Source organism: Bemisia tabaci, chromosome 1 (assembly GCF_918797505.1).
Source record: "Bemisia tabaci chromosome 1, PGI_BMITA_v3".
NCBI classification, from domain to species: Eukaryota; Metazoa; Arthropoda; class Insecta; order Hemiptera; family Aleyrodidae; genus Bemisia; species Bemisia tabaci.
In genome coordinates, this window is record NC_092793.1 from 52,323,584 (window position 1) to 52,349,223 (window position 25,640).

General features: G+C 34.7%; 1 protein-coding gene across 2 annotated transcripts in view; it reads right to left on the reverse strand.

The window, feature by feature from the left end:
• Positions 1–25,640, reverse strand: part of ATP8B (ATPase phospholipid transporting 8B) — a 50,882-nt gene that overhangs the window by 3,371 nt on the left and 21,871 nt on the right. The window contains exons 3-25 of one of the 2 annotated variants that reach the window (XM_019055335.2): positions 18,684–18,742; positions 17,281–17,493; positions 15,484–15,689; positions 14,881–15,027; positions 14,262–14,436; positions 13,439–13,650; positions 12,705–12,867; positions 12,040–12,102; positions 11,030–11,134; positions 9,992–10,181; positions 9,258–9,367; positions 8,187–8,375; positions 7,356–7,527; positions 6,739–6,843; positions 6,001–6,163; positions 5,217–5,347; positions 4,455–4,583; positions 4,093–4,316; positions 3,386–3,611; positions 2,265–2,368; positions 1,622–1,753; positions 1,033–1,181; positions 556–731 (exon numbers count right to left, since the gene is read on the reverse strand). In XM_019055335.2, coding sequence (XP_018910880.2) covers positions 560–731; positions 1,033–1,181; positions 1,622–1,753; positions 2,265–2,368; positions 3,386–3,611; positions 4,093–4,316; positions 4,455–4,583; positions 5,217–5,347; positions 6,001–6,163; positions 6,739–6,843; positions 7,356–7,527; positions 8,187–8,375; positions 9,258–9,367; positions 9,992–10,181; positions 11,030–11,134; positions 12,040–12,102; positions 12,705–12,867; positions 13,439–13,650; positions 14,262–14,436; positions 14,881–15,027; positions 15,484–15,689; positions 17,281–17,493; positions 18,684–18,742 — 3,539 coding nt within the window. In that variant the 3' untranslated portion in view covers positions 556–559. The remainder of the gene's footprint in view (positions 1–555; positions 732–1,032; positions 1,182–1,621; positions 1,754–2,264; positions 2,369–3,385; positions 3,612–4,092; positions 4,317–4,454; positions 4,584–5,216; positions 5,348–6,000; positions 6,164–6,738; positions 6,844–7,355; positions 7,528–8,186; positions 8,376–9,257; positions 9,368–9,991; positions 10,182–11,029; positions 11,135–12,039; positions 12,103–12,704; positions 12,868–13,438; positions 13,651–14,261; positions 14,437–14,880; positions 15,028–15,483; positions 15,690–17,280; positions 17,494–18,683; positions 18,743–25,640) is intronic. The other variant, XM_019055337.2, reaches the window with a different exon arrangement.

Consider the following 25,640-nt stretch of genomic DNA (forward strand, 5'->3'; position numbering starts at 1 on the left):
ACAGGTACTTAAATTATAATGGGCGAATTCACAGCTGACAAAAGTTGAAGAAAAGTAACTGTTGTTCACTGATTTTTGGTCGATGATTGGATAAACTCGATTTTGATTTCACTTTTAAAGGCAAATTCAGAGATTGAGAATAAATATGTATGAACTGCTGCGGTTAGATCAGAACTACCTTCAATGGAAATCTCGTCCAAAAGCAAGGTTTCCCCGCATACAAACCATTGATATTGTACACTATATCCGATCGCAAAAATTCACCTTTTTTCACATTTAAATTTTGGGCTCTAGGGATTTTTACATAAAACTCTAAAAAAAATTATAACCATTCATACAAAAAGGGGCCTTTGTATGCAGAGGCAAATTTCTTAGCCTCTTTGTCAAGGGGCTAAAAATTAACATTTTCGTTTTGAACAGAAAACACACTGTGAAACCCAAAGGAATATTACACTTTGACCGACTCAAGTCGTTTATTTGCAAAAGTAAGGGTTCAATTTTGAGTTTAAAGCTTTAAAGGACTTTAAAGCGAAGAGAGAATAATTTATTTCTCACCATGTCAGGATTTTTCTGGAGCACTGCTTGGTTTTTCTGGTTCCTCTCTAGTCATCTTGCCACTGGTAATTAGCCTCCCAAAACCTTCTTGGTGAGAAAAGGCATAACCAGATCTCATTGAAGGCCTGTACTGCAGGTGGTGTGGTTCCAAATTGGATGGGCGCCTCATTTCATCACTGCAATAGGAAAAAACATGGAATATGTATTAAAGAAAATAGTTTGGTTTTTTCCCAACATAGTGGTACGGCAAAATAATTTAATGTGTTTTTATTCAAGAGCCCAGACAAATAATATTGAAATCTGGGTGTGCTGATTGGAGTCTGCAGACTGGTTCTAGGCCTATCTGGTTGAATGATGGAATTTTAAAAAAAAATGGTTTTCATTGCACTCCCAAACAAATCAAGAGTTGATAAAAGTTATCATGCAGGCAGAGGAAATTAATATAGCCTCTACGTAAACTTCCATGAATGATTTTACCTTGATCCAAGTAGTCGTTGCCGCAAACGCAGACGATCTGAGAGTGACGGAAATAAATCTTGCATGATGAATCTAAAGATCATGTGTGGAGCACATGCTAAAACTAACGCCAACAACAGACTGAGCCAGAATTTTGGTTCTACCATCAACTGAAAAAATAAATTCACAATACATTTTTGAGCCTTGATCAAACTAAGACACGTGAAAATCAAATCATGAGGATTTAAAATAAGCCTAGTAACTGAATGATTTAGTATAAACATACCAAACTTCATTTAAAGTGTCACAAAATATTACATGAACTGATGGTATCAGTGTGAGATTTTACAGCATAGATAAATTCAATGATTATGTAATTTACTAAAGGTACTGATGTGTACTGAAATGTACTGACAGAAAGAGGAAATTAAAATCTTGGTCCACAATTCCTGGCAGGGTAAAGTTTTTCAAAAAAATTTGATGAAGCAGTCAATGAAGATTTTTCTGTAAAAGCAAAAGTACTTTCATGACATCAATCAATAAATATTTCATTGTTCCAAAGTTACGTTATGACATAGCTGCAATTTGAAAGAATGAAGAAAAAACTTACAAAAAATGTATCATACAGAGAGTGGATGCCAAAAACCCAATTGAAAACAGCATAGAACAAAAAGTAGCCTCCAATGGATAAAATTATGGCCAAAACATTGAAAATGGTCCAATATGAAGTGTCAAAACCAGCCTAGAGGGTGGAAAAAATTAAACGGGTCATTTGAAGGAGATCCAAAAGGTACTAAAAATCGATTGGTATAAATTAAACACACAACAAGTTTATGGGCATGCTGTGCACAACTTAAACATTTCAGGTCAACTTAACTAAAGAATCTAACACATTTCTACAGTTCCTGCAACTCATGCGACATACCATGATGAAGATACAGAAACATATCTTTGTACAGTGTTTCAAGAATTCTGCTCCTATTTCATTTCTCCAAAAGCTGTTGTTTTACAATAATTTTTTTATTTTTTTTTTTTTTTTATTTTTGAACACATAAAAATGTTCCTTGCCCTCTTCATCTACCTAAGCCTCATTTATATTTTTCCTTCATAGAATTAGAAGGGAAAGTAAACACTTTTGACACTGTAGAGGGGCTTCCCTGGAGAAAATGTCTACGATGTCCTGGGGTATTTTTCTTTTTAAGAATTACAGTTTATGGGCGATTATGAAAATATGAAATGAACAACATAATTACCTGCACAGTCACAACAATGAGTAAAATGATACCAATCGCGTGTCCTAATATAGCGGTGCTGGAATAGTCTAGGCCAGTATTGGTAATCTCCATGTAATAAGATTCTGAAAAACAAAATTATGTTTCTGAAACTTAAAACTATTCAGCAAGAGGTAATGAACAGCACATGAATACACAGATACTGAAATATTGTAAAATATAATAAAAATCACACTTTCTGGTAATTCCCATGTCTGGCAATTGACAATTCTCAGGAACTTTAATCCCAAATCCCACCTGAGGGCTGAGATCGAAACAACCCTAGATTTTTGCAGCTTCATTTTTTTACCAGAGATGGTCTATTTTTAACGAGAGTAATTTGTTTTAGCTATCACTGAATTCCTTCAGTGAGATAAATTGCGGTGAATGTGGGTCTCAAAGCCAAAACTGACTGTTTTGCATGGGTTTGTCGAATGTAATGTCATTTTCTGACCAGGACGCGAGCAGACACACTAGATTGGAGTTTCAATAATATTTTTTTGTAACATAAGAGAAGTCGATCAACGCAAAAATGATCCTGGTGCTCTTTTATGCTTTGGTAAAAAAAACAGTGTTAAACATAAGAAAACCCTGAAAAACAGTTATATTTAGCTTTCAGACCAGACCCATGGTTTACAGCAATGTATCTCCCTAAAGAGATGTGACATATACTTAAGCAAACTATTACCGATAAGCAAAGACCTCCTACTGTCACAGACCGCTGGAGTTAGATGTCCAGGATGGGTCTCAGATTTCGACCTTACGGTGGGGTTACACACCTTCTTTAGCAAGAGCAAACTACAGAAATCCTAAAGGCCAAATAAATTGAGCTAGCACTCTTTAAAGTTAAGAACAAGTTTTTGGTGTTTCCTAAAAAACGATCAGCCTGAACAAGAGATCAAATAAATTATCGAAGATTAGATCAGTAGTTGCAGATTTTCATTCGTATAGAAGTTATAAAAGTGATGAGAGTGTTCTGATTATGAGTCACTTCAAATTCCTGGGACCTAAAAATCGTCCTAAGAGAGGAGACTGCCAGCTTTCAAAGATAAATATATGGACTGAACATTGAGAAAACTGAACATTTGCAGTACGATACATACCATAGCAAACAAGTAATATGACAGATGCGGAGAGAAGGCCATGAAGAGCACAATGCCAGAATTCGCCGAGGTTGAAGTTGAGATTCAGCATCCCATTGGTATACAGAAGAGGATACCTTAGGCTGTAGTATTCATTCACATCTTGGTCCATCACACCAATGGCCAAACACGGTAGTGCTGTGCTGATGACATTAAAACCTATGATGTAGGCAGAGTCAAAAAGTGACTGAAACCAGACATAATGCATAGGTCAGTATTTTTTACCAAGACAACTGAAATTCTTGAGGGAGAGAGAAGAATTGTGAAAAATTTGAGGCAGTGTAATGAAATGCTTTGTATTAGAGCTATTATATTTCAAAAATGGATTAGTTGAAAGACACTTTCAGGTATTTTGACAGCAAGAATATTAATATCCTTACCCTGTTAATAGCTATGCTGGTCCCATGGGACTAGAACTTGCAGAGGCCACTCTTAAATCATTTCTGCCGAGTGCAGAGAGCTTTTTACTAACACGTATCTGAACCTAACTCTATATTCGCGTCTAAGAGATAACACTACCATTGCCTCAGAGTGATATTAGTCATACTTGCAAGTTTTTCAACCTCTCAACTTGCCGTGGGGCAGACCGTGGTAGTTATCGTTTTCCAACATTGACTACGAGCAAAAGACACAAACATAATGACAAGTATGATAAATTGAGGAAATACCTGAGCACTGAAACCGTTGAGAAATGCAATCCAGAAGTGGCACATTGAAAAAGTGAAATTTTTGTAAAAGAAGTAACGAAGAAATTTACAGACGCGGAAATAGGACCATCTACCATGAATCAAGAGAAGTCTCTCCAGAAACCGAAACTGAGCTATTGCGTAGTCAGAGGATAACATTGCTTGATTTCCTTCCTTACCAGAGATCCCAACGCCCACATTGGCAGCTGAAAAGAATGATAAACTCATTATGAACGGACACATTCAATTCTCAAAAAGCAACAGAAAAATTTGCATGGCATTTGAATAATCGAACACATTGAAAAATTAAGAGAGAGGATGAAGTAAGCAAAAAAGATAAACACCTTTAATCATTGGCACATCATTAGCTCCATCTCCAATTGCTAGGACAACAACTTCCTTGTACTTTTTCACCAGCTGAACAACATTGGCTTTCTGCAGAGGAGTAACTCGACAGCAAATTACAGATCTACCTGTAAATTGAAAAGACTCTTAGGAAGCTATTACAATTTATTGAGTTTAATTTCATATGTTTTAATGAAACCTGAACATCACCAAACTTCACTTCTTTAATTGAGATGGTTGTCCTTGAAATGGATTGCATCTTTAGTTGCGAGACTAAAGACGACTTAACTATATTTCAATCAATACATAGAGGGTAAAAAATTACAGCTTTTAGAAATTTATCATGTAAGTTGAGGATAGAATTGTTAAAAGACAAAAGATGGTTCTAGCTTTACACTACTCTGAGTGAAGATCAAAGTCATGATTCCTCTTTCTTGCAGCACTCGTGCAACTTTTCAGTGCTTTTTTCCCCTCTACTGGAGTTAATGAATTGACATTAAAAAAACCAGAAATTTATGTGTTCCAAAATCGAAAAAGATTTTCTACCTTGATTAACACTAAGATTGATTTCTCATTTAAAAATGTTAAGAGACCAATGATGTTAAATTCGTACAAACACGTTCAAATGAGTTAAAGGAGAAGATTCTATCTTTACAGATGAGTATTGAGTAGCAAAGTGAATAATATTTTGCTACAACCTCAAAGTATATTCATTATGAACCGTTACCTATTGACAAACTGAGCAGAAAAACTGAACTTACATTTTGTGCTAACGATCAAAAATAGTTTTTCTAAAGTTGGGTGGAGCGCATGAATCAATGAGTGTCCATGAATGACCAGGGCTATATTTGAGGTGTCGATGACTGGTTTGCACTCAACTGGTAATCCATTCCTATAGGAAAAATGGGAGAGGATGAGATGACTAAATAATGATGTTGAAATTTTTATAAATAAATTCACACGAAATACTAGCGACTATTCTATTTATAAAGAAGAGCTATATAAGGCATGATTTCTGCCACTCCACTCAACAGTTTTAATGCTCACAAAGGTTATTCAGTTCAACTAATATTACAGATGCAAAAAAGAGAATGCACTTTCTTCCAGAGGAGAGCTCCTGACGGTCTCCTCCATTCAAAAACAAGGTCCTCGATCAAAAATATTTTTTCAATCACAGCCATCAATTGTGGAGACATAGACTGACTCTGAATTTTCAAGTATGTAAACATAAAATGTAAATATTTCAATCAAAGTGCACCCCATGGACATTGGTTGTGTTCGCTTGATGCATTTTGGGGTCCTTGCGGCTCCTCCCTTAAACACACTATGAGGGATGTTACTACGGAAGGTATAGCAAAGACCACAAAACCCATCTAGTCTACTTAACAAGTTTTTGTAAAGGGCATTTAAACGAATTTAAATTTTAAGCTTGAATCTATTTTCTCAACTTTTGACAGTTAATGAAACAATTGATTAATAAATTAATTAATAAATATACAGGTAAAAAATGAGTCGAAAAAAATTGATTGCCATTGAAAAACTTACACAAGAGCATCAGGCACATTCATTGTGGGCATCTGATTATGAATCAGCGAGAGACAATGCTTTAGTTGATTTGATACTTCTTCCATTGTTGTGCCATCCACTACCAATACTTCCATATCATCATTCAAAAGGTGACAAGAATAGCCAATATTAATTGCGGTTTCTGAAATCAGAAGCAGAGGGAATAATTACTATTTGCCATCTTCGATTACTTGTAAGAAACTGAGAGACTACAGTTTATCAGAGAAATTTTGGGGGAGAATTTGAACTTATCAGATCATTTATTGGACCATCAAACAATATGTATCAAGGACCAACAAATGCAAGCAATGTGAATTATGACCAAGGTAATTATACAGATTCAATACGTTTACTGCCAACATATTTTTGCATAATTGTTCGTGACAGGTCAGAAAAACAAGCAAAAAAATAGTGAAATACCAACACTTCAAACCATTGTTATCACCTATTGTTGCAACACTATTGCTTCCCTCTTGTTACACATAAAACTAGTATTCTGATAGGTTTTGTGAAAGACCTGCAGACAGCACTTTTATCGTTCAGCAGCACCATGAAAACACACTTAACAAAAAGCCACTTACTACGACTTTTATAGCCTGGCACAAGCAAAAAATAAATGATCACTATAAACGACCTGACAGTGAACATGATTAAATTTATTTGTAGGAAAAAAACCCATAAACTAAGCTTCTTGTGACATTCCTTTTGAAAACGTACCTTGCTTGTCGCCGGTAAGGACCCAAATGTGTATACCCGCTGATCCTAAATTTCTAAGAACTTCTGGAACCCCATCTTGGAGCTTATCCTCAATGCCAGTAGCACCTAATAATGCAAGACACAAAAAAAATACGAATTGTGATAAAAGAGCTAGCACCTTACTACATATTCAATTCAAGTATAAAAGCTCACATCGACAGTGTAATTTCAAAGATATGCATATCAATTAAAAACATTAAAAATAACCATTCATATCATTTATATTAAATTGACTAATCTTCATATTTCTTACTATCAGGTAATTATTTTGTTATTATGAAGCGATTATTTTTCAATAATTTCGAGGACCTTTTTACTGGCCACCTGAATAATACAGAGAGTCATCATCTAGCGATAAAGTAAACATAGTTTGACTTCTGAACTATAAATTGTAAATGACAGCTGTAAAATAAAGTTTTCACTCTTTTCAGTGCATTTCAGATTTGATAAGGCAATTATTACATATTTAAACTGACGATTAAAAATTTACTGCATTCATTTTAAAAAACCAATTCTTTTGTTATTTCTCAAAAACAATGGAAGAAAACTCAACGCATCAAACATAGTCTTTATCTTACCAAGTAGTTCCAAGTCCGTTTCAATTTCATCATAAATTTCATCCAACCTCTTAGCCTGATTTTCAGTCGAAGATACAACAGCTTGGTGTCTTTCTTTCCATTCATTATACTCAGGTTGACTAATTGTTCTTGAAGCAATACAGAGTGTGCGAAGACCATCTGATGCAAACATCTGAAATAATTATGAAAAAATATTGAACGGTGGTTTGAGATCATAAATAATAATTTTCTTGCTATCACATGAACTTAAGGCAAAATATAAAATAGCAGGCACACAATCTTTCTCCCTTTTTTCTGGAAAAAACTATTCATGGGGACAAACTGATAAGGGTTGATAATATGGTGGCAAATCGACCAGATAACATGATTTGACGTAAGATACTATGATAAGGAGTATTATGGTTGACAGTTAAGCGCAACAAAAAACAATAAACATGGTCAGTGCGGAATGCATATTTTGCCTTAAGAAATGTGCCAAACTTTAAGGTCAGTATGAAAAGAGTATTGTGATTGGAAGTTAAGTGCTAAAAGAGAAGTGCATAATCAGTACATATCCTCCACAGAAATGTGTTGACTATTAAGGTCAGTATCTTTTAATACCACATACCTGATTTGAGTACATCACTGTGGTTTAATAACTTTACTAAGTATGTCTAGATATTTCTCAGCTTAATTTTTTGTTGCATTATAGTTAAAAAACAGGTTTTTCAATCATTAAGTATTTATTCAGTGGCGATGAAAATTTGTTCACTTTCATTACAGCTGGAGTGAATTATATAAGAGTCCAACCTTCTTGGCCACAATTTTTATCCGTGACTTCAATTTACTTACAAATAGATGCTCACGCGTAGTTTCTGCCAACTTGTCGATATGTTTCAGCCGTTCATAAATCACATTATCACTACCTTTACAGTAAAGAGTGATTTGATTCTTGTACTTGAGGATTACGGACATCCGCTTGCGTTCATTATTGAAGTCAAGAATTACCAGTAGCTCATGAACTTCGACTCTACCCATTACCTGTAAAAATTGTATGGTTTTTTGTCAAAAATTGAATTAATCTATTCACACAGAATTATTTTACATGACAGTTGGTACATTGAATTTGGTTTCCTCAGAACAGATTTTTTTTTTTTTTTTTTTTTTTTTCTGCACGGTTTCTAAGTTGCCATCAGGGAAAATATCCGGTTTTGTACCTGAATTGCATCAGTATTTCCGATAAAACATCCATCTTTCTCAAGTTTGAACAGCGGATGAGCTGGTAAAATCTTTTCATTTGCTGTTTGAAATGGGTCAAATAATTAGAGCTAAGCTTGGCTAATGATTATTGAAATCATCTTGTTTCGATCTTGAAAACGGATCTTAGAGCAATAGAAAAGATTTAGAGGGAGAATGACGTTTAGCTGATAGATTGATAGCAGAAAATGTATTATTTGATTGGAAACACTCAGCAAATCCTTGAGAACAAGGTACCTCCAGATTTAGTTTGTATTTGAGACTAGAAATGACAGCGAATGATTTAAGATGAGCTCCTACTAACATTCTGATAATACGGCATAGCATTCTCTGATCCTATAGCAAATTATTTTCAAAAACAAACATTTCCTGGATTTTGATCCTCTAAGTACCTGCTCGATCAATTTTTCAGCAGAGAGGTTTACTTAAATCAAAATATTCATACCAGTCTCCGCACTTGTTGGCTCCAATGACTCAATTTTTTCATAAGTATATTGTTATACTTGTATATTGATTCTCTTGGCATAATTTGAAAAATATTCTGGACAAGCAGCAAAATTCTGTTTCTCATGCTAAAGTCTAAATGTTCGAAACTACAAAGAGAATTAAAGATGCTGTAGGTACTGGGATCAAATACGATATAAAGTATAAAATTATTCGATTTACCTCAATTGTAATAGAATGTGGAGTGCGATCAAGGAAGACAAATCCCAAGTTTCGGGCTGCGTGAACTAATGTCTCCTCATCCGGTGACTGAGCTTGATATTTTAGTTTATCTGCCAAAAAATAAACTTATTGATTCGGATAAACAATGGAAATGGCTAGAAATCTTGAGACACGTAACTACTGGGAAGATTTACACCATTATGAATAATACTGATGATGAAACCTGATTATACCTCTAAAGGTGGGAAAAATTTAATTTTCCAAGGCAAAAAACTTTTCTGTAGTTATTCCAAGTTCATCTTCCTTTCTTGATATACAACGTTTGCTGCAAGTTTCGCATATATTATGGATGACCCGAAAAATTAAAATAAAATGAGGTATTAGGAGTTCAAGAAGCAAACCTGGTTAATTTTTTCAAACTAATGCCAGCTTGTTTGCCATCAAATTCATAAAAATATTTAGACATGGCCTATATTTTGTTCATAATTCACCTTAATTTCAATTTTGACGACTTATTTCCAATTAGAACCTGATAGTTATAGAATTATTTGCGTTAACATAACTGGTAGAATGTTTTGGGATGCTGTTCCATCACCTGGGTTTTTTTTTTTCCAACACACAACTCATCAGCAAAACTAATCATTTTTCCACAATGCTTATGATTGAATTTTGTATTAACTAGATACGCTCCCTAAAATTAAACCGTTCTAAATCATATCGCAACAACTTTGTACCTTCAGTGTTTTCTGCCATGACAGTGTGGCACAACGCAAGGCAATGGAAGAACTTTGTGACTTCGGGATTGAGTTTCCGCACCTCTTTCATTAATTTAGCATCACTGAATTTGAAATCAGATTCATAGTACTGATTCCAAGCAAGATTTTCATAAACGATTTTTCCAGGCGATCCAGTGGTGTCAGTGCGCTAGAAATGAATTAAAAAGTGAAAAATGGAGGGTAAGAACTAAAAAATGGTCAATTATAAAAATTTAAAAAAAAGTTATTAAAGAAAGTGGTAGACCTTCAATTATTTAAGTTACAACTTTTGTTGTTCATCACATAGACAGCAAAATGTCAGAAGCTCATTCAATTTGAGCATTGAATGAGGATGCACATTTGTGACCGTTCTCGTGGAAAAAGACTTTAATCCACAACAGAAAAAATTTCAGTTAAGTAATTTGTGTCAAATATGAAGAGTTATTATCAACTTTTATGATAACTAACAATAAAGAATAATGACAATAATATAAAAAGAGGCAATAAAGAAAACTTAATTCATTCAGTCTTTTCATGCCCAGTATTAAAGTTTAGGGTGAAAAAACTCTCGGAACTAGATTTCTCAACAGATTAATTTCCAGAATTTAAGCCATGATTCTTGCAAGATAATTAATTCTATAAGTATGAAACATTTTTGTCTTTTCAACAAATAGCTGGAAAAATACCACCCACAGTTGCAAGAAATTGTTACGTATTAAGTTCCTAGAATGCCTAACACTAAATTTCGGATTTTTCGACCACTTTATCCTCATAATGCTTTTTGGATGTAGGTCTCTTCCTTTAACATGTAAAAACAAAATGTTTTGACGCTCTCCTTGACCATCCTCACGCCTAGAGCATTACATATTTTATGAATGGCACCTAACTGAGATAAGGTAGCGAAGAAAAGGATGATGTCAGCAAATTAAAGTAAAGTGAAAACTTTCATCCAAAGAGGAAAAATAAAAGAGAGAGAAATTTGGAAATATAAAATTAAATTTAAGCCTGATAAATTACTTTACCACTGAAGAAACATTTTAGAAGAGTCGGGAGGGAAAAATACGACCAAAGAGGAAAATTTGTGACTTCATTCACTTCTTTTTTGCACTTCTTTTCTTTCGGCTGAAGACAAACGACAATAAATTACGGCATGAACACAAAAACATCATATTACAAGCACAGACAAAAAACAAAGAATTGTGAGGAACTAGATTCTATTCTAAATAACTAATGTCACAACATTGGTGCAGAAATCGTCACCTTACAGCCAAAGCATCGCAAGCGTCATTGTTTACAAATTGGTATAGTTTTAGAATGATTTTTTGGGGTTTGGGACTCCTAAGTATAAGTTGTAACTTTTCAAAAAAACATCTGTCTCCATGGTTTCATCTAAATTGAAAATAAAAAAATAAAGGAAAAAAAAGTTTCACAGGCACCATGAGGTCTCAAACTACGGTATCACAAGCGCCAAAATAAACACTTAACTTGACTTTTCTCCTCAAATTATGTCTAAACCAGATGGTAGGAGTGATTTTGAACATGTATTCAAAATTTCAAGTCTATGATATGTTTATAACAGCCTTTATTATCTATTTCCTTGTGCATAATTCTTACAAAGATTGGCGCTCAATTAATGCTTGAGATACTTTGGCCGAAAGGTAACAAAATGGGCAAGAAAATAAAATGATCCATTTTCGATATACTGTTGCCAATCTATCTCCATACCATATTATTTTTTCAAGAATTGAGCTTTCAAGTTGGCCCTTTGGGTTTGCCCTTATATGCTGGTGCATGTATCTTGACAATATTGTGAAGGTGCAACATAGATGTCACATAACAGTAAGAACAACACTTTATTTATAGATTTTGCACTTGTGATTTTCCCTAAAAATTTGAAAGTCATCAAAACTAGAGGCTCTATTCACCTAAAAAGTCAGATATTTTACGATTGAACATACTATAAGTGAAGGCTAAAGTTAGTGATGATTTACACAGCATAACGTTATAGATTAGGAATTCCTTCTTACCTGGGGAGCTTTCTCTCCATAAACTACACCGGCAATTGAGCATTTATTAAATGTCATAACATTCTGCAGAGTGAGCAAAAAAAGACAAAAAATTAATGAAAAGAGAGCTTTGGTCACTTCACAAAATTAGACGCTCTAGGATACAATTTTATGTAACTACCAGTAGGGTTAATTTACTAATGTGTGCAGACAATTTCAAAATTAAGTTGTAAAAACAAGTTTCATACAGAGGCAAAACAAGGGTTGACAACATTAATGAAGGTAGTACATCTATCTTTCTGATCGTTTTCATATGTGCAATCAAAACTTAGTGCGACTGTCTGCATGGCATTTCTGCGGTTCAACTACCGTTCAAACACGAATCCTTTGGGGTCAATGATGGTTGTCATTATTATTTCTAAGTTTACTTTAAATCTCGACTGCCTCAAATTTTCATGTCAGTGGCCCCCTTCAGTTCAGTTCAGGCTCTTTTGCAATTTCTATAGCTTGCATCATATTAATTTTACACAATCCTAGTATCTCAGGCTGATATTTTTAACAACGAAATTCCCTGCTGTCTCTGGGTTTATTTTATCTCCTGGAGAGATTCTTATGCAACACGTTGGCAACTATTAAAAAAAGGAGATGAGAGAAAAAACTAAAGAATTGAGGAAAAAAGTACAAACTTGTGTAAGAGTTCCCGTTTTGTCCGAAAAAATGTAGCTGATCTGACCCAAATCCTCATTAAGAGTAGTTGTTCGAGCTTTGGCATACATCTTGTTGATTGGGCAGTACATTTTCTCATCATTATTAATTAGTAAACTTTGGACCAGTCTAACCATTTCTACACTGAAAACAAAAACTTCTATTAATAAAGCACAAAACAAAAAGTTGCTTTTGATGAGGAAAACCCTCATTATAATTGAAAGCTTATCTACTAATAACCATGTAAATAAGAAATGGAGAAAAACAATTCTATAAAGCATCATTGAGGACCCGGCCAGGGATTAACTACTGTAGTTCTTGTGATCGACTTTATTCATTCTACTCGTTCTTGATCTCTTTATATAATTCCATTTTTTATATTAATTTTTTTACTCTATTTTAGATTTTACATTGTGCTTTTATTTTGTATCTTCCTTTGTTGTTTTATCACTTGGTAATTATTGCAAATGGGATCTCCCATTGAAAACAAAATTAATCGTGCAATCTTTTTCAAAAACTTGAGAGACTTGGAGAATAGAGAGCTCCATTTGTGATTCAGACTGACTGTTCAGAAGTCTCACATCTTTCGACTCCAGAGAATTTTCAAACTAGAAGGTTCCTGTGAATAATTCCTTTCTACTCAGTTCTCTCTTCATACTGATTATCTTTAAAACTATGAGAACAACTAAGCAATGATAAAAAAAAAAATATTTACCTTACATATAGAGAGATAGGAACAACATTGCTTAAAATTATTATGTAGGAAAAATAGGACACGATTGCAATGACAAGAGAGCCAGTGACAGGATCAGATGGTATGACAGAATCCCAGGGTATGTACATGCGGAAGTAAATTCCAATGTTATGCTCCCAGTACAGACAAGCGCAGGCGCAAAAAAAGCACAGTGTAAGCAGGAATATTACTATCTGAAAAAAAATCAATAAAATTATTTACTAACAGAACAATTTGACTTGACTCATTTTAAATTGATGTGTCAAGTATAAATACGAAAAAGAATTGCCATAGGTCATTGCTAAATCCCTTGGAAAAAGTTGGGGCTCTGATACTGCATAAGAGAGTGTGAGGAGAAAAGGTTGACACTCAACAGCAAAAATATACAATTTGGGTTTTACATGACCGCAGAGGAGGATCTGCACGGTAGAGAGGGTGCAGTACAAAATATGTGCTTGAATACTTACTTCCTTAAAGCAATTCACTGAGAAGAATAGAAAATAAATTTTAGTTTACCTTTCACCGAGAACCATTTCAACTGTTTGAAGTTTACCATTCCAACATTCTGAGACTATCAAGTCTAATCGTATCATTCTTCATTTTTCTGAGTTCACAATTCCTGTACATTTTCATGGAGCTTGTCCTAGTTTGAAACAATCATTTAGTCTGTGTCATAAAACTAACTTATGATGCTTGATAGAGGGGATTGAAATTACCCCATAAAGACTGATGCAATTAGAGTAGAAGGAAGAAAATTAAGTTGCAGATGTCAAATTTGAAGACGAAAATATAAAATAGTGCTTACCCCAAATATGATATTGTTTAAAAAGCAATCTAAATATGTGCGCTTGAACAAAGTCTTCCCTGAATTCTGCATGAGTTTGCTATCTTTGCCGGCAAAAATAACAACACCATAGCACCACCCAGTATTCCTGAGAACGCAGCCTCGCAGGACAATTCTGTCATTATTTAAGGAGTACCTAAAAAGAAAAAGAAAAAGTCATGATTTAGCGCAAGAAAAATATGAACATGTTACCAACATTAGGATGCTTTCAGTCACAGTTTAACTTTGAAAAGCAAAGCATTTATTTTATGCATAGAAAATCCAAAACAAAAATATTTTAAGACACAACTTTAATTTCTCACAATTTTTAAAAAAATGCAAAATTCAGAATTTGTGTGAAGCTATTCTTCGCAAATTCAACAAGTTACATAAAATGAATTAATGCTTCTTCATGACAAGCTTGGAATATAGATCTTGAAAGTGAAGTCATAAAAACTTTGAGGGGCTAGATAGCCTCTCAGAGTGTGCAGGACAGGAAAAAAAGGTAGGAAATATGATTGTTAAGTTCCCAACCAGTGAAATTACACTACTCAAAGAAAAATCAATTAAATAAAAAGATAAAAGAAAAAAGTTGCCTTACTGTTTTCCTTGCCAATGGAGCACTCCAACAAATTTGTTCAATAAATTGTTTGGCTGTTCACAGACAATTTCACCATCGAAGTTTCCTACATCATGCTGCAGACGATGAGTTTCTGGAAGACACTGCCGACATTTTAAATTTGTCTCCCTGAAAACAAACAAACCAAAATCAGAAAAACATAAAAGTTTCTCGAAATTACCACTGAAACTAAAAAAGAAACTAAAACTAAATTTAGAAACCGAATGTAAACAAAGAAAGAAGAAAAACTATTAAGAATCTTAAAAAAGGATGGTAGGATATAAAACTATCTCAGAGAGACTCTGCATAATAGAATTTCAAGTTGTAAACCGAACAAAAGCAGTCCGAATCATTTTTTATTTTTTTTATTTCAAAGAAAATATTTTCATTCGGTGTATGATTTTTGATGAGATACCACCTGTCTAACAATATAAAGAGAGATGAAAAATTGAGTCATTTGACCGTGGCGGGCCATGATTGGTCTTTTTTGATCTGTACTACCGTTGATATAATAAGTTTGTTATGTTTTAAGTAGCACATTTCTAAGGAAAACGATGAAGTCTCCATCGGAATAAAAACGTTTACCCATCAAGTTCTGCAGTTTCAATAAAGCATAAGCCATGCGATTCACTTGTTGATAGAATCAATATGTCAGCTGCAACAAATTGGTTGTTCCTCAGACAGATAATATCGCCAACACAAACATTGGACCAAACTTCTTCAATTAGTTTTCCTTTTGAAAAAATCTCCACTTTCCTTTGATTCACAAGTTTATCATTCAAATGCCTGAACTGAAAAAAAAGAAAAAAAAGTAAACAATCAGGTGGAATTACAAAGGTAGAGTTATGGAATGGTGCAAACACTGCATGGAAATGCTCTCTCTTTTCAAAACTCTTGAGCTACTTGCTTCTGCATGCATTACACTCTTTTTGTAAAATGGATGTTTTCGATCTTTGAGTAAAAATTAAGTTCCCTTAAAAAGTTCACTTTAGGGCAATTATCTGCTATTTTTAACGTACACAGAAAAAATTGATAAAATTCTATTTATAAAACACAACTGCATCATGCTAGAAAGAAAGTTGATTGATTTTTTAGCTTATGCCTTACAATGTGTCATTCAACTACTGATAAGAGCAAGTGGGACACATGTGAGATATTACATTGTCTAGTACAAGATACCATGCATTTCAAAACCATTGAAACAAACTAATTATCAGAGTAAAGGGTAAATATTTTCTAGTTGGAGAAAATGCAATCTAGAACACTTGTATTTCTTGAGTTTCAATATGATTTTGGTTTTAAAACTGAGTCTTTGATGAGAAACTAAAAACATGTAAGAAGCCAAGATAAGTTGTTTATATAGGTTAAGAGGAAGTTCCCCCAAGATAGGTGCAATCAGGGCCGGATTTACGTATTTGCCGCACATGGGCCGCCTGTATGTTGCCGCCCCCTTCTCATTACTCGTGTTGGACACTTTTTTTTACGAAAGCCCTGTCAACACTACTAGCAAAAGTTCACGGAACTTTGCGCGAAAGTTGAGTTCCGTAAACCTATCTCTGTATTGACAAGGCCTTCCATTTATAAGCAATGAACGAAAAAATTATAATAAAACAAACATAAATTTGGTTTAATAATTTTAACTTCCGCCGCCGCGCCGCGTCGCGTCGTGCTGCCATGCCGCACTGTGTTTGACGCAATGCGTGAAGTATTCATTCAGTCTTGTAGGCGCTATGCGTTTCACGCCGACCGCTGCTGCGAGCTGCTGACCTCACTGTGTTTGATGCAATGCATGAAGTATTCATGCAGTCTTGTAGGCGCTAACATGTGTTAAATGCCGACTGCCGCGCCGAGGGCTTCTCCTTTTCATCTCAAGTTCTCGTCATCATTTCTCTCTGCGCCGCCAAATTGCGTGTTTGGTTTCTCTCTTACCTCGACTAATTAGAGATGCTGCCTCTTGTATATCACCGATAGACGACAAAATTAGAATCTAGTATACTCTCAGGAAATGAGAGGTTTTGTCGCCTTTTCTCGTTCGTAATATTTTTTCTGAATCCGATTTTTTTTTATACCTACAATTAAAAAAATTGCAAAATTTACCGCCACGGGCCGCGGCCCATATGGCCACTCCCTAAATCCGGCCCTAGGTGCAATATAGCTTAATTAGCTTGGGTACTTGAGATGAGACTTGATAATTTTTAGTTTAGAAAGTAATTCAACTCCAGCTAAAAAAATCGAAGACACTCAGTAAAATATTAAAAATTCTACACCATTGGTCTGCTAGTCCGCAAAAGTAAGCTGTGCTGTTAAAATGTTGTAGGTAGGTATGTGATTTGAAGTAGATTAAACAATTCTGAAAAGAATAAATGTAATTTGATAACTTACGATGTCATCATAACCATCTTTCACAGCAGTTACGAGAAGAACTGTAAATAGTGGGATTGCAGTTGTGACAGGTGATAGGGTCGAAATCAAAGGCAAACTTTGCAGAATCATGAGGCATAAAAAATAAAAATTTGCAAGCCTTTGAAATTGCTCAAATATGTTGAGCGGAAGAAAAGTCAGCAGTGAATATTTTGATGTTTTGATGAAGTTATTCTGAAAAAGGTGAAAAAAATAAATAAAGGCAGAAATTTAAGAAAACTCTCGGTGAAAGGATCTACATGATTAGATGTTGATTTAATATTTAAACAACAAGACACACACTAACAAGTGACTCTCAGAAATTAAAACTAAAAGGCAAGGGGAGAAAATTAGTTCATGTTGAAGCCCTGAGCACCCATTACTATCACAGTTAACAAATAGAATGGAAGGTATGAGGAAAAATTAGTGGTGTTGCTATTTCTCGGGCTGCCATGGTGTACATTTATCTATATTTAAATATCTATTACAGTGGCGTGGCGTGAATTGCGACGTATCGATTGTTATGCCATTTAAACCTATGGTAAAGAATCGATTATTAAGGTGTTCGCAGCGAACACCCTGTTTATCGATCCTTTTCCATAGGTTTAAATGGCATAACAATCGATGTATCGCAAAGCACGCCACGCCACTGATCTATTATTAAGTACTTGAATTTCTTCATAAAGTAGAAACTTTCCGTTTATTCAGGGCTTTTCATTCTTAAACCCGGCAAATTCTTCAGAAATTACCCATTTGAAAAAAGGAAATGTGAAAGATTGTTTGAGGAATACAAATCTTCCAATGGAGAATTTGCAAGGGTCTGAATTTGATGAATTTCCTGTTTAAGTGGAATCCTCTGAGTGAACTGAACACGAAGATACCCTTGATTCATAAATTGAGCAATTATTAGAGGAGATATGACAAAATAACCGATTCTGCTAAAATACATGTGTTTAAATGGGAAATGCCGCCAGATGACGTCACAAGGCGGCACATTTTCTCACTTTTAAATCAATTTTTCTCCAATTTGCCATGTCAGAAAAAAATTATGAAAAATATTGCGAACTCAGCTCATTAGGCACTTTCAGATGAAGCAATAAAAAAATTGCATTTGTGCTCATATCTCTACGAATTTAGTCAACTTCTTCGCCACCAAACTTAGTATCCAAGCTCTTTAATTTATTCTTATCATTTCAGCCAGCTGCGAAGGTCTAGCAAAACACTATTGAAAATACGTCATTAAGAGAAAAATCAAAGGACCGAGTAACTCAAAAGACTGGATCAGGACTTGTGGAAAAATTGATCGTGCTTTAGAAGAATAACAAATAATAAGTAATAACTCAATTTTTTTTATAATGGAAGCAAAGTAGATTAAAATAACTTACTGCATATTTAAACTGAGCATTAAAAAATCTATCATTCGCTTTTATGATACGTTCAGGTCCTGAAAAAAGAGCAAAACAAATATTGAAGCTGATTACACTATATTTGATAAGTATCTGTATGAGTTCCGCTGGGGAAAGAGGGGAGTGGGAACGGTGTTGTGTTCAAACTTGTGTTAGAAAATTTCGCTGATGAGTTCATGAACTGGATATCAACTTTGGAATTTCAATATGGATCAACTGATTGCGAGTGAAAAATCGAAAAAATTTGTTTCTTTTGGTATTTTGCGTTTGAGGAATATTGTAAAAAAAAATTAAACCTAGATTGAGAGTTCCATTTTTCTGTTAGATGCTCTGTTTCTAATGAAAATTCTTTGAACGACAGTATTGTATAACAGATTTAGCTGTCTTCGTCCACTAGTCTTATTTGGCATTCTGGATGACTTACTCACTCGATCAAAATTTTGTGTGATAACAGGTGTAAGTAGATAACAAACTTTTCGTTGGGGCAAAAATGCGGAATTTAAAGAGACCAAAAGTTGCAGACTCGACGAAGAACGAACAGCGAACGACTGCAGCTCACAGCTCACAGACGTAGACTCCACTTGTTTGAAGCGCCTTCAAATGCACTTGATACTGTGCAACACATCCGAGGCGGTATATTTGTATCACACATTTTCGTGTTGAATGAACAAGACCGCTGGATGAATTTCCATTGCTGCATTTTAAAATTACCTCTCATACTTAAAGTCATCCAGACGGATATGATTAGAATCGGATTAACTAAATCAGATGTTGCCAGATTGATTCTCGTGTTTCATTTTTTTGACAGATCACAAATCTGCCGTGCTAAGGAAAAACGCCGTATGAACCTTCAGGCGTTGCCAAATTTCCTCTGGCAAAACACTCATTTTCAGGAAAATTTTTGAATATTTTTCTTCCAATTTCTCAGATAATTTTGTTGGTAATTTTATCTACGGTGTCTGAAAATTTCAAGGAAAAATATTCACAATTTTCCTAAAAAATACACATTTTATCGTAGGAGATTTGGCAACTCTCGAATTTTCATACGGCATTCTTCCTTGGCACGGCAGAAATGAGAACATTTTAACTTGATATTTTACGAGTATCTTCTTCATAACTACTTGGGCAGAAATTCACATGAGGTAAAGTTTTCAGGGCGTATATTGTCCAGTTTTTCTGACGAAATAAGACGTGAAAGGAAATCAGGTGACCAGAAACGCTATCGAGCTGATTCTGGTGAAATTCGTTCAATTCGTCGTTCCTCTGGTGTAAGGGCGCAACTCAATTTCCACGTGAGTCCCGTTCTCTCGTGGCGTGAATTGCGATGTATCGATTGTTCTGCCATTTCAACCTATGGAAAAGAATCGATTATGAAGGTGTTCGCTGCGAACACCCTGTTTATCGACCCTTTTCCATAGGTTTAAATGGCCGATCAATCGAAGTAGAGTGGAAATGCCGATTTAAAAACACCTGAGATGTCGAAATGTAACCTAACCTAAAATCAGCGTTGCCGTGTGACCTGACCTAAGTATAGCGTTGCCGTGTGACCTAACCTAACCTAACCTAACCCAACCCAACCTAACCTAACCTAACCTAACCAAACCTAACCAAACCTAACCTAACCTAACCTAAGAGGGGAAATGGCGACTTGCGCACACCTGAGGTATCGAAATGTAACCTAACCTAAGTTCAGTGTTGCCGTGTGACCTAACCCAAGTACAGCGTTGCCGTGTGACCTAACCTAACCTAACCTAACCTAACCTAGCCTAACCTAACCTAACCTAACCAAACCTAACCTAACCTAACCTAAGTCCATTTCAGTCGCGGGTTGCGTGCCTCGCCGACCTAAGGTGCAGATATGCGGGTTGCATACCTTACGGACGGGAGGCGTCCTATGTTGGTCGCGCACCTCGCCGACGATCAGCGATAATTTGTGATGTGCATTCCTCACGAACCCATGAAATGCGGGTTGCATACCTTACGGACTGGAGGCGTTCTCATGTTGGTCGCGCACCTCGCCGGTGGTCAGGGATAATTTGTGAATCGCATTCCTTACGATCCTCCTGAAATGCGGGTTGCATACCTTACGGGAGTAAGGCGTTAACATGCGGGTTGCATACCTTACGGAAGTAAGGCGCTAATACGCGGGTTGCATACCTTACGAGAGTACGGCGTTTACCTAGCCTAACCTCTACACCCCCCTCAAATGGATGACGTCATCCCACCCGCACTTTGATGTTCCCGCGCCGATTCAGGTGATCCTCTGTCAACTCCTCCTCCGGCCGCCGTTCAGGGTGCGACCAAGTTTAAACCGGCGTGGCCCGCTTCGCGATTTATCGATTGATCTGTCATTTAAACCTATGAAAAAAGATCGATTATCAGGGTGCTCGCAGCGAACACCTTAATAATCGATTCTTTACCATAGCTTCAAATGGCGAGATATCGACAATCGATCATTCACGCCACGCCACCGGTTTAAACCTGCATCAAAGGCGCAGAGTGAGATATTTAGATAAGGAGCTTCACTCTTTATCTAAATTGCGCTCATTATTTTTTTTGATAAACGTCAAACTCTCACGCTCATTTTTATCGAGATTCATTCTATTCCTGCCGGGAGCCTCGGCCTGGCGGGATCCTCCTACTGCTCTTGCTCTCTCTCTGGATTTTCAACCCTGGCCACTTTTGGACTTCATTTCGGTGAATCGTCAAAAAACTTTTCTTATTCTTTGATAGCTTGTCATATCAGACGTTTTCAAATTTCTTTTGTTCAAAATTCGTAATTCTTCATTTTTTCAAAATTCGTAACTTTTCAAATTTTCTCAAAATTTTTAAGTAATAAATCTTTGTAAAACGCCAATATTCTTGTGTTATTCAATTAGAAAGAAATCCCGATCGTAATACCCGTAAAAAGCATGAATGTTGAATTTTTAAATTTCCATTTTCAATCAGTTTTCTGAAATTGCTCTCCCACACTGTTTCAGCATTTGTATTTGTCAAAATACTTTATTTTTCACTTCAAGGGTGAATCTCGAAGTATTTCGTCAAATACATCTTATTAGCCGCTCCTCCAGTGATCGACTTGATTTTTATAAGAGTAAATATTAAATTTTTATAGAATTACGTCTTATAGAAATCGAGTCCATCTTTGAAGGAAGGATGACCTTTCCCTTATAGGGGTGGCCATCACAAGTGGTGCCGAAACCCGTCTCTTAAACCAGCAATTTTTTAAATTTTTCAGTAATTAGTTTCGCATCTTCACAAGTGGTGCCGAAACCTCGGTCTTCATTTTGTCTGTTGAAGAACCTTTAATTTTTCTTTTATTTTCAGCTTTTTGAATTTTATTTTTGTTAAACATGCTTTAATTTTTCACACGATCGAAGGGATTTAAAGGCGTTATAATTTTTGAGATATGACAATTAGAATTTCATTCTGAATTTTTGTTCCATTGATTTTTGATTTGCGATTAATCTTGTTAATTTGTCAGTGATTCAGTGCCCTCACAGGAATTTTTTTTTCTTTTTGTTGAGTGTTTAAACTTTTTTTAATTAAATTTTTAAACCACTACAGTTTGTGGGCATTGCTGTGTCTCTGGGCAGCCATTGCAACATCCACGAGGTGTAGTTTAACAACTTTTTTTTGGCTAAAATTCACTTGCGTCGATTTTTTTTATTCTTGTGTGCTCATGGTTTCTAGTGTTTTTTCTAAAAGTTCCCCCCACTTTATTTAATGAGTTCCGATTCGGAAAATGAAATTTTTGGAAAGAATTTAAGTTCTTCACAAACTTCCACTCCGTCACATAGTAGAAATCCGAGTGATTCTACAAATTTTCCTCCATATAACTTGCCAAATCATACTCATTAAAAGCTTAATGTAATTTTGATTCGCTTTTTCTCAGTACACAATTTGCAAATTCAACTTTTTTTATCCACAAATGCTCACGCCGGAAGCTACAAAAATAGTTTGCATTCGGAAATAATTGTTTTAACTTCAGATTTTGAGTTTTAAGACCTTTTAGATTCTTTGACTATAGACGGAATCATGGCCACACACGCCCTTCTTAAGAGAAACTGCCAATTATTGGGCTTAAAAATGTAGTAGTGAATCCTCGTGTATACTACCAAAACTTTTTTTTCAGTATTAAACTGTAAATGATTTATATAATTCGAAGTTCTAATATGAGCCAGCAATTCTTTGATGAATCAAAAATGATTCATTTGATTCCTTGCCTTTTGCAGGAACATATAATTTATGGAAAAAACCTGTCCCATATTTTTATTAGTATTCTTAGAAATACAGTAATGGGTTTTCTTTGAAGGAAAATTTTCACCTGATGAAGTAACCGTATCAGAATGCTAAGTGCACGGCAGAAAATTTAAATTCCGTTCAGATCCCATAATTAGAGTGAGCGCTCCATCTTAATAATTCCTCTAGCATTTACACTAGTAGTTCACTGAGTGAGAATAGTGATAAATTGCTTAAATTTAAAGAGGCAAATGATTTATTTAATCAACTTTTCGAAGTTGAAAGCGAAAGTAGTTCACTGAGTGAGAATTTCGCAATAAATCTTAATAATTCATGCAGGGTTCAGGTAGTTCACTGAGTGAGAACTGTCCCATAAATGCATAATAATCCCATGAGTTCAGGTAGTTCACTGAGTGAGAACTGCTCTAAGGATTATATTTAAATTAAACTCCAGTAAAACTAGTAATTCACTGAGTGACAATAGTGTGGAGAATAATAAGATACCTTCAGGTAATTCACTGAGTGACAACTGTCGGTATTCTTTTCTTGTAAGTGGCGGTAAATCAAGTAATTCACTGAGTGACAATTGTACGCCACAAGGGACTTTTATTAAAGGTTTTAATTGTATTTCCATAAAGGCTTTTAATGCCATTTAATTGGATTCAGCTGCTTAAGTACAGACTGATTTCCAGAAATTATTAGACACCCTAAGTGGTGATATTTTTTGTAAGAATAAGGACCAATTTTTCAATGAAAATTTTACTTTCATGCCTTTAAATAAATGTATTTCATTAAATTCAAGATTCTCAGTGCCTGAAACTATTGTTGTAATGTTTCTAGGTCAAATTTCTTTGAAAATTCCGAAATTAGATTTAATATTGATGTGATTTTGAATCCTGCTATCCATAGTATTTCTTGCTAGCGAAATATTATGCAATGCCGAGTCTGTTTTTGCCTCTAATAAAGCTGAAATTGTTACAGTAAATTCAAAAAATTCTATCGGTCGTCTTCCCTATAATTTGCCAATTAACTATAAAATAATCTGCGTAGCATAGTGAATAATTTGAGGGACGCTTCAATGATATTTTCAGTGACTATGCATTTCCAACTTTTTTTCTTAGTTACAAAGGGAGACGCACATTGAAAAACCGTTAGCACAGTTAACCGCTAAAGATAAAAGAATAGTAGTAGATTTCAGAAAAATAAATAAAGTAATTGCCCCAGATCGATTCCCTTTACCAAGGATCGATAATATTATTTCTGAATTATAAGAGAATACTTACTGTCATACTTTAGACTTTCTTAGCGAATATTTTATCAGCAAAATTTTATCAGCAAAATTTAAGCAAACGCTAGTGATGCTAATGTGCTTTTACGTGTCTATTCGGTTTCTTTTAAAAATTCACCCGGTGCTTTCAGTAAAAGCTTTACAGAGAACATTTTCAGACTTGTTGTATCATGGATTCATCATTTCCATCAATGATTTAATTATTTATTCAAAAAATTATTTAAAATTACTTATGAACGAATAATTTTCTTGGTTATTTTATTAATAAAAAAGGCTTAGCTCCTTTACAGTACAATATAGATGCTATTTTAAAGCATAAACTCCCAAATGTTAAAAAGACGTTCGTTCTTTTCTGGGTAGTGTAAATTTTAAACGGTCCTTCATTCATAGTTTTCTATTTTAATTTTTTTCTAATATTGCTGCGCCTCTGATAGAGCTTACGAATAAGAAATATGAGAAATATAACTTTTTTTAGACAAAGCCGATGAAGCTTTTGAAATTTTGAGACAATTAATCTTTTACTTTTCCTGTTTTACTAAATTTCTTTGATGATTTAGATATCTATCTTTTGAAAGATATATCAAAATCAGTTACAGGAAACTTTGAATTATGATTCGTTTGTATTTAGTAAAATTCCCCCCCCCCCTCTTGGTCTGCAACATGTCTAGAATTACAAGGTATTTTAGAGCACATTTTGACAATTTTCTTGCCTCATTACGAAATTCAATCATCATAAATTCACTCTCTTGTCTGATCATTTCAGTTTGGAATATTTTTAGATTTCAAAAATGAGAACAGTCGTTCAAGTAAATTGACGAAAAGATTGTTTCCATGTGATTTGATTATCAAATGTAAGACTTATGCAAGTAATAAGATGAAAATCTTTCGAAACTACGCTGTTTTCAATTCAAAATTGATCAGTAATCCTGATAGAGAGATTTTTAAACGGTCAAATGCTCTAAATAAAATTAACTTAATGATTTTAGGCTTACAGCAAAGGAAATACCCTGAGATAAAGGAGTTACGTATTTTTCTAACGAATGATAACGCTATGGTCTCATAGGCAATAAAGTACTTAGGCCTATCATAATCTAAAACGGTTATTAAAACGTTTCTTGCTACCTTATGCTTCAACCATTACATAATATTTCATACTTGCTTTTTTCGTTCATGTTTCCTTTGAAAAAGACGGAAATTTTAAAGTCATACTTCGTTCTACGTGGACTTATTCTCAAATAAGGATTGTGATAACACAATACGCAAGCTGATTTACGATTTCCGCTTTTCAATCTCCGCTTTCATTCACTTTTTTTAAAATTTACTTATAATTTTTTAATGAACCTTTTGATTTTTTTTTTTTTAAACAATTTTAGCTTCACGTGGACTTGTTTTTGTTTTTTATTTTT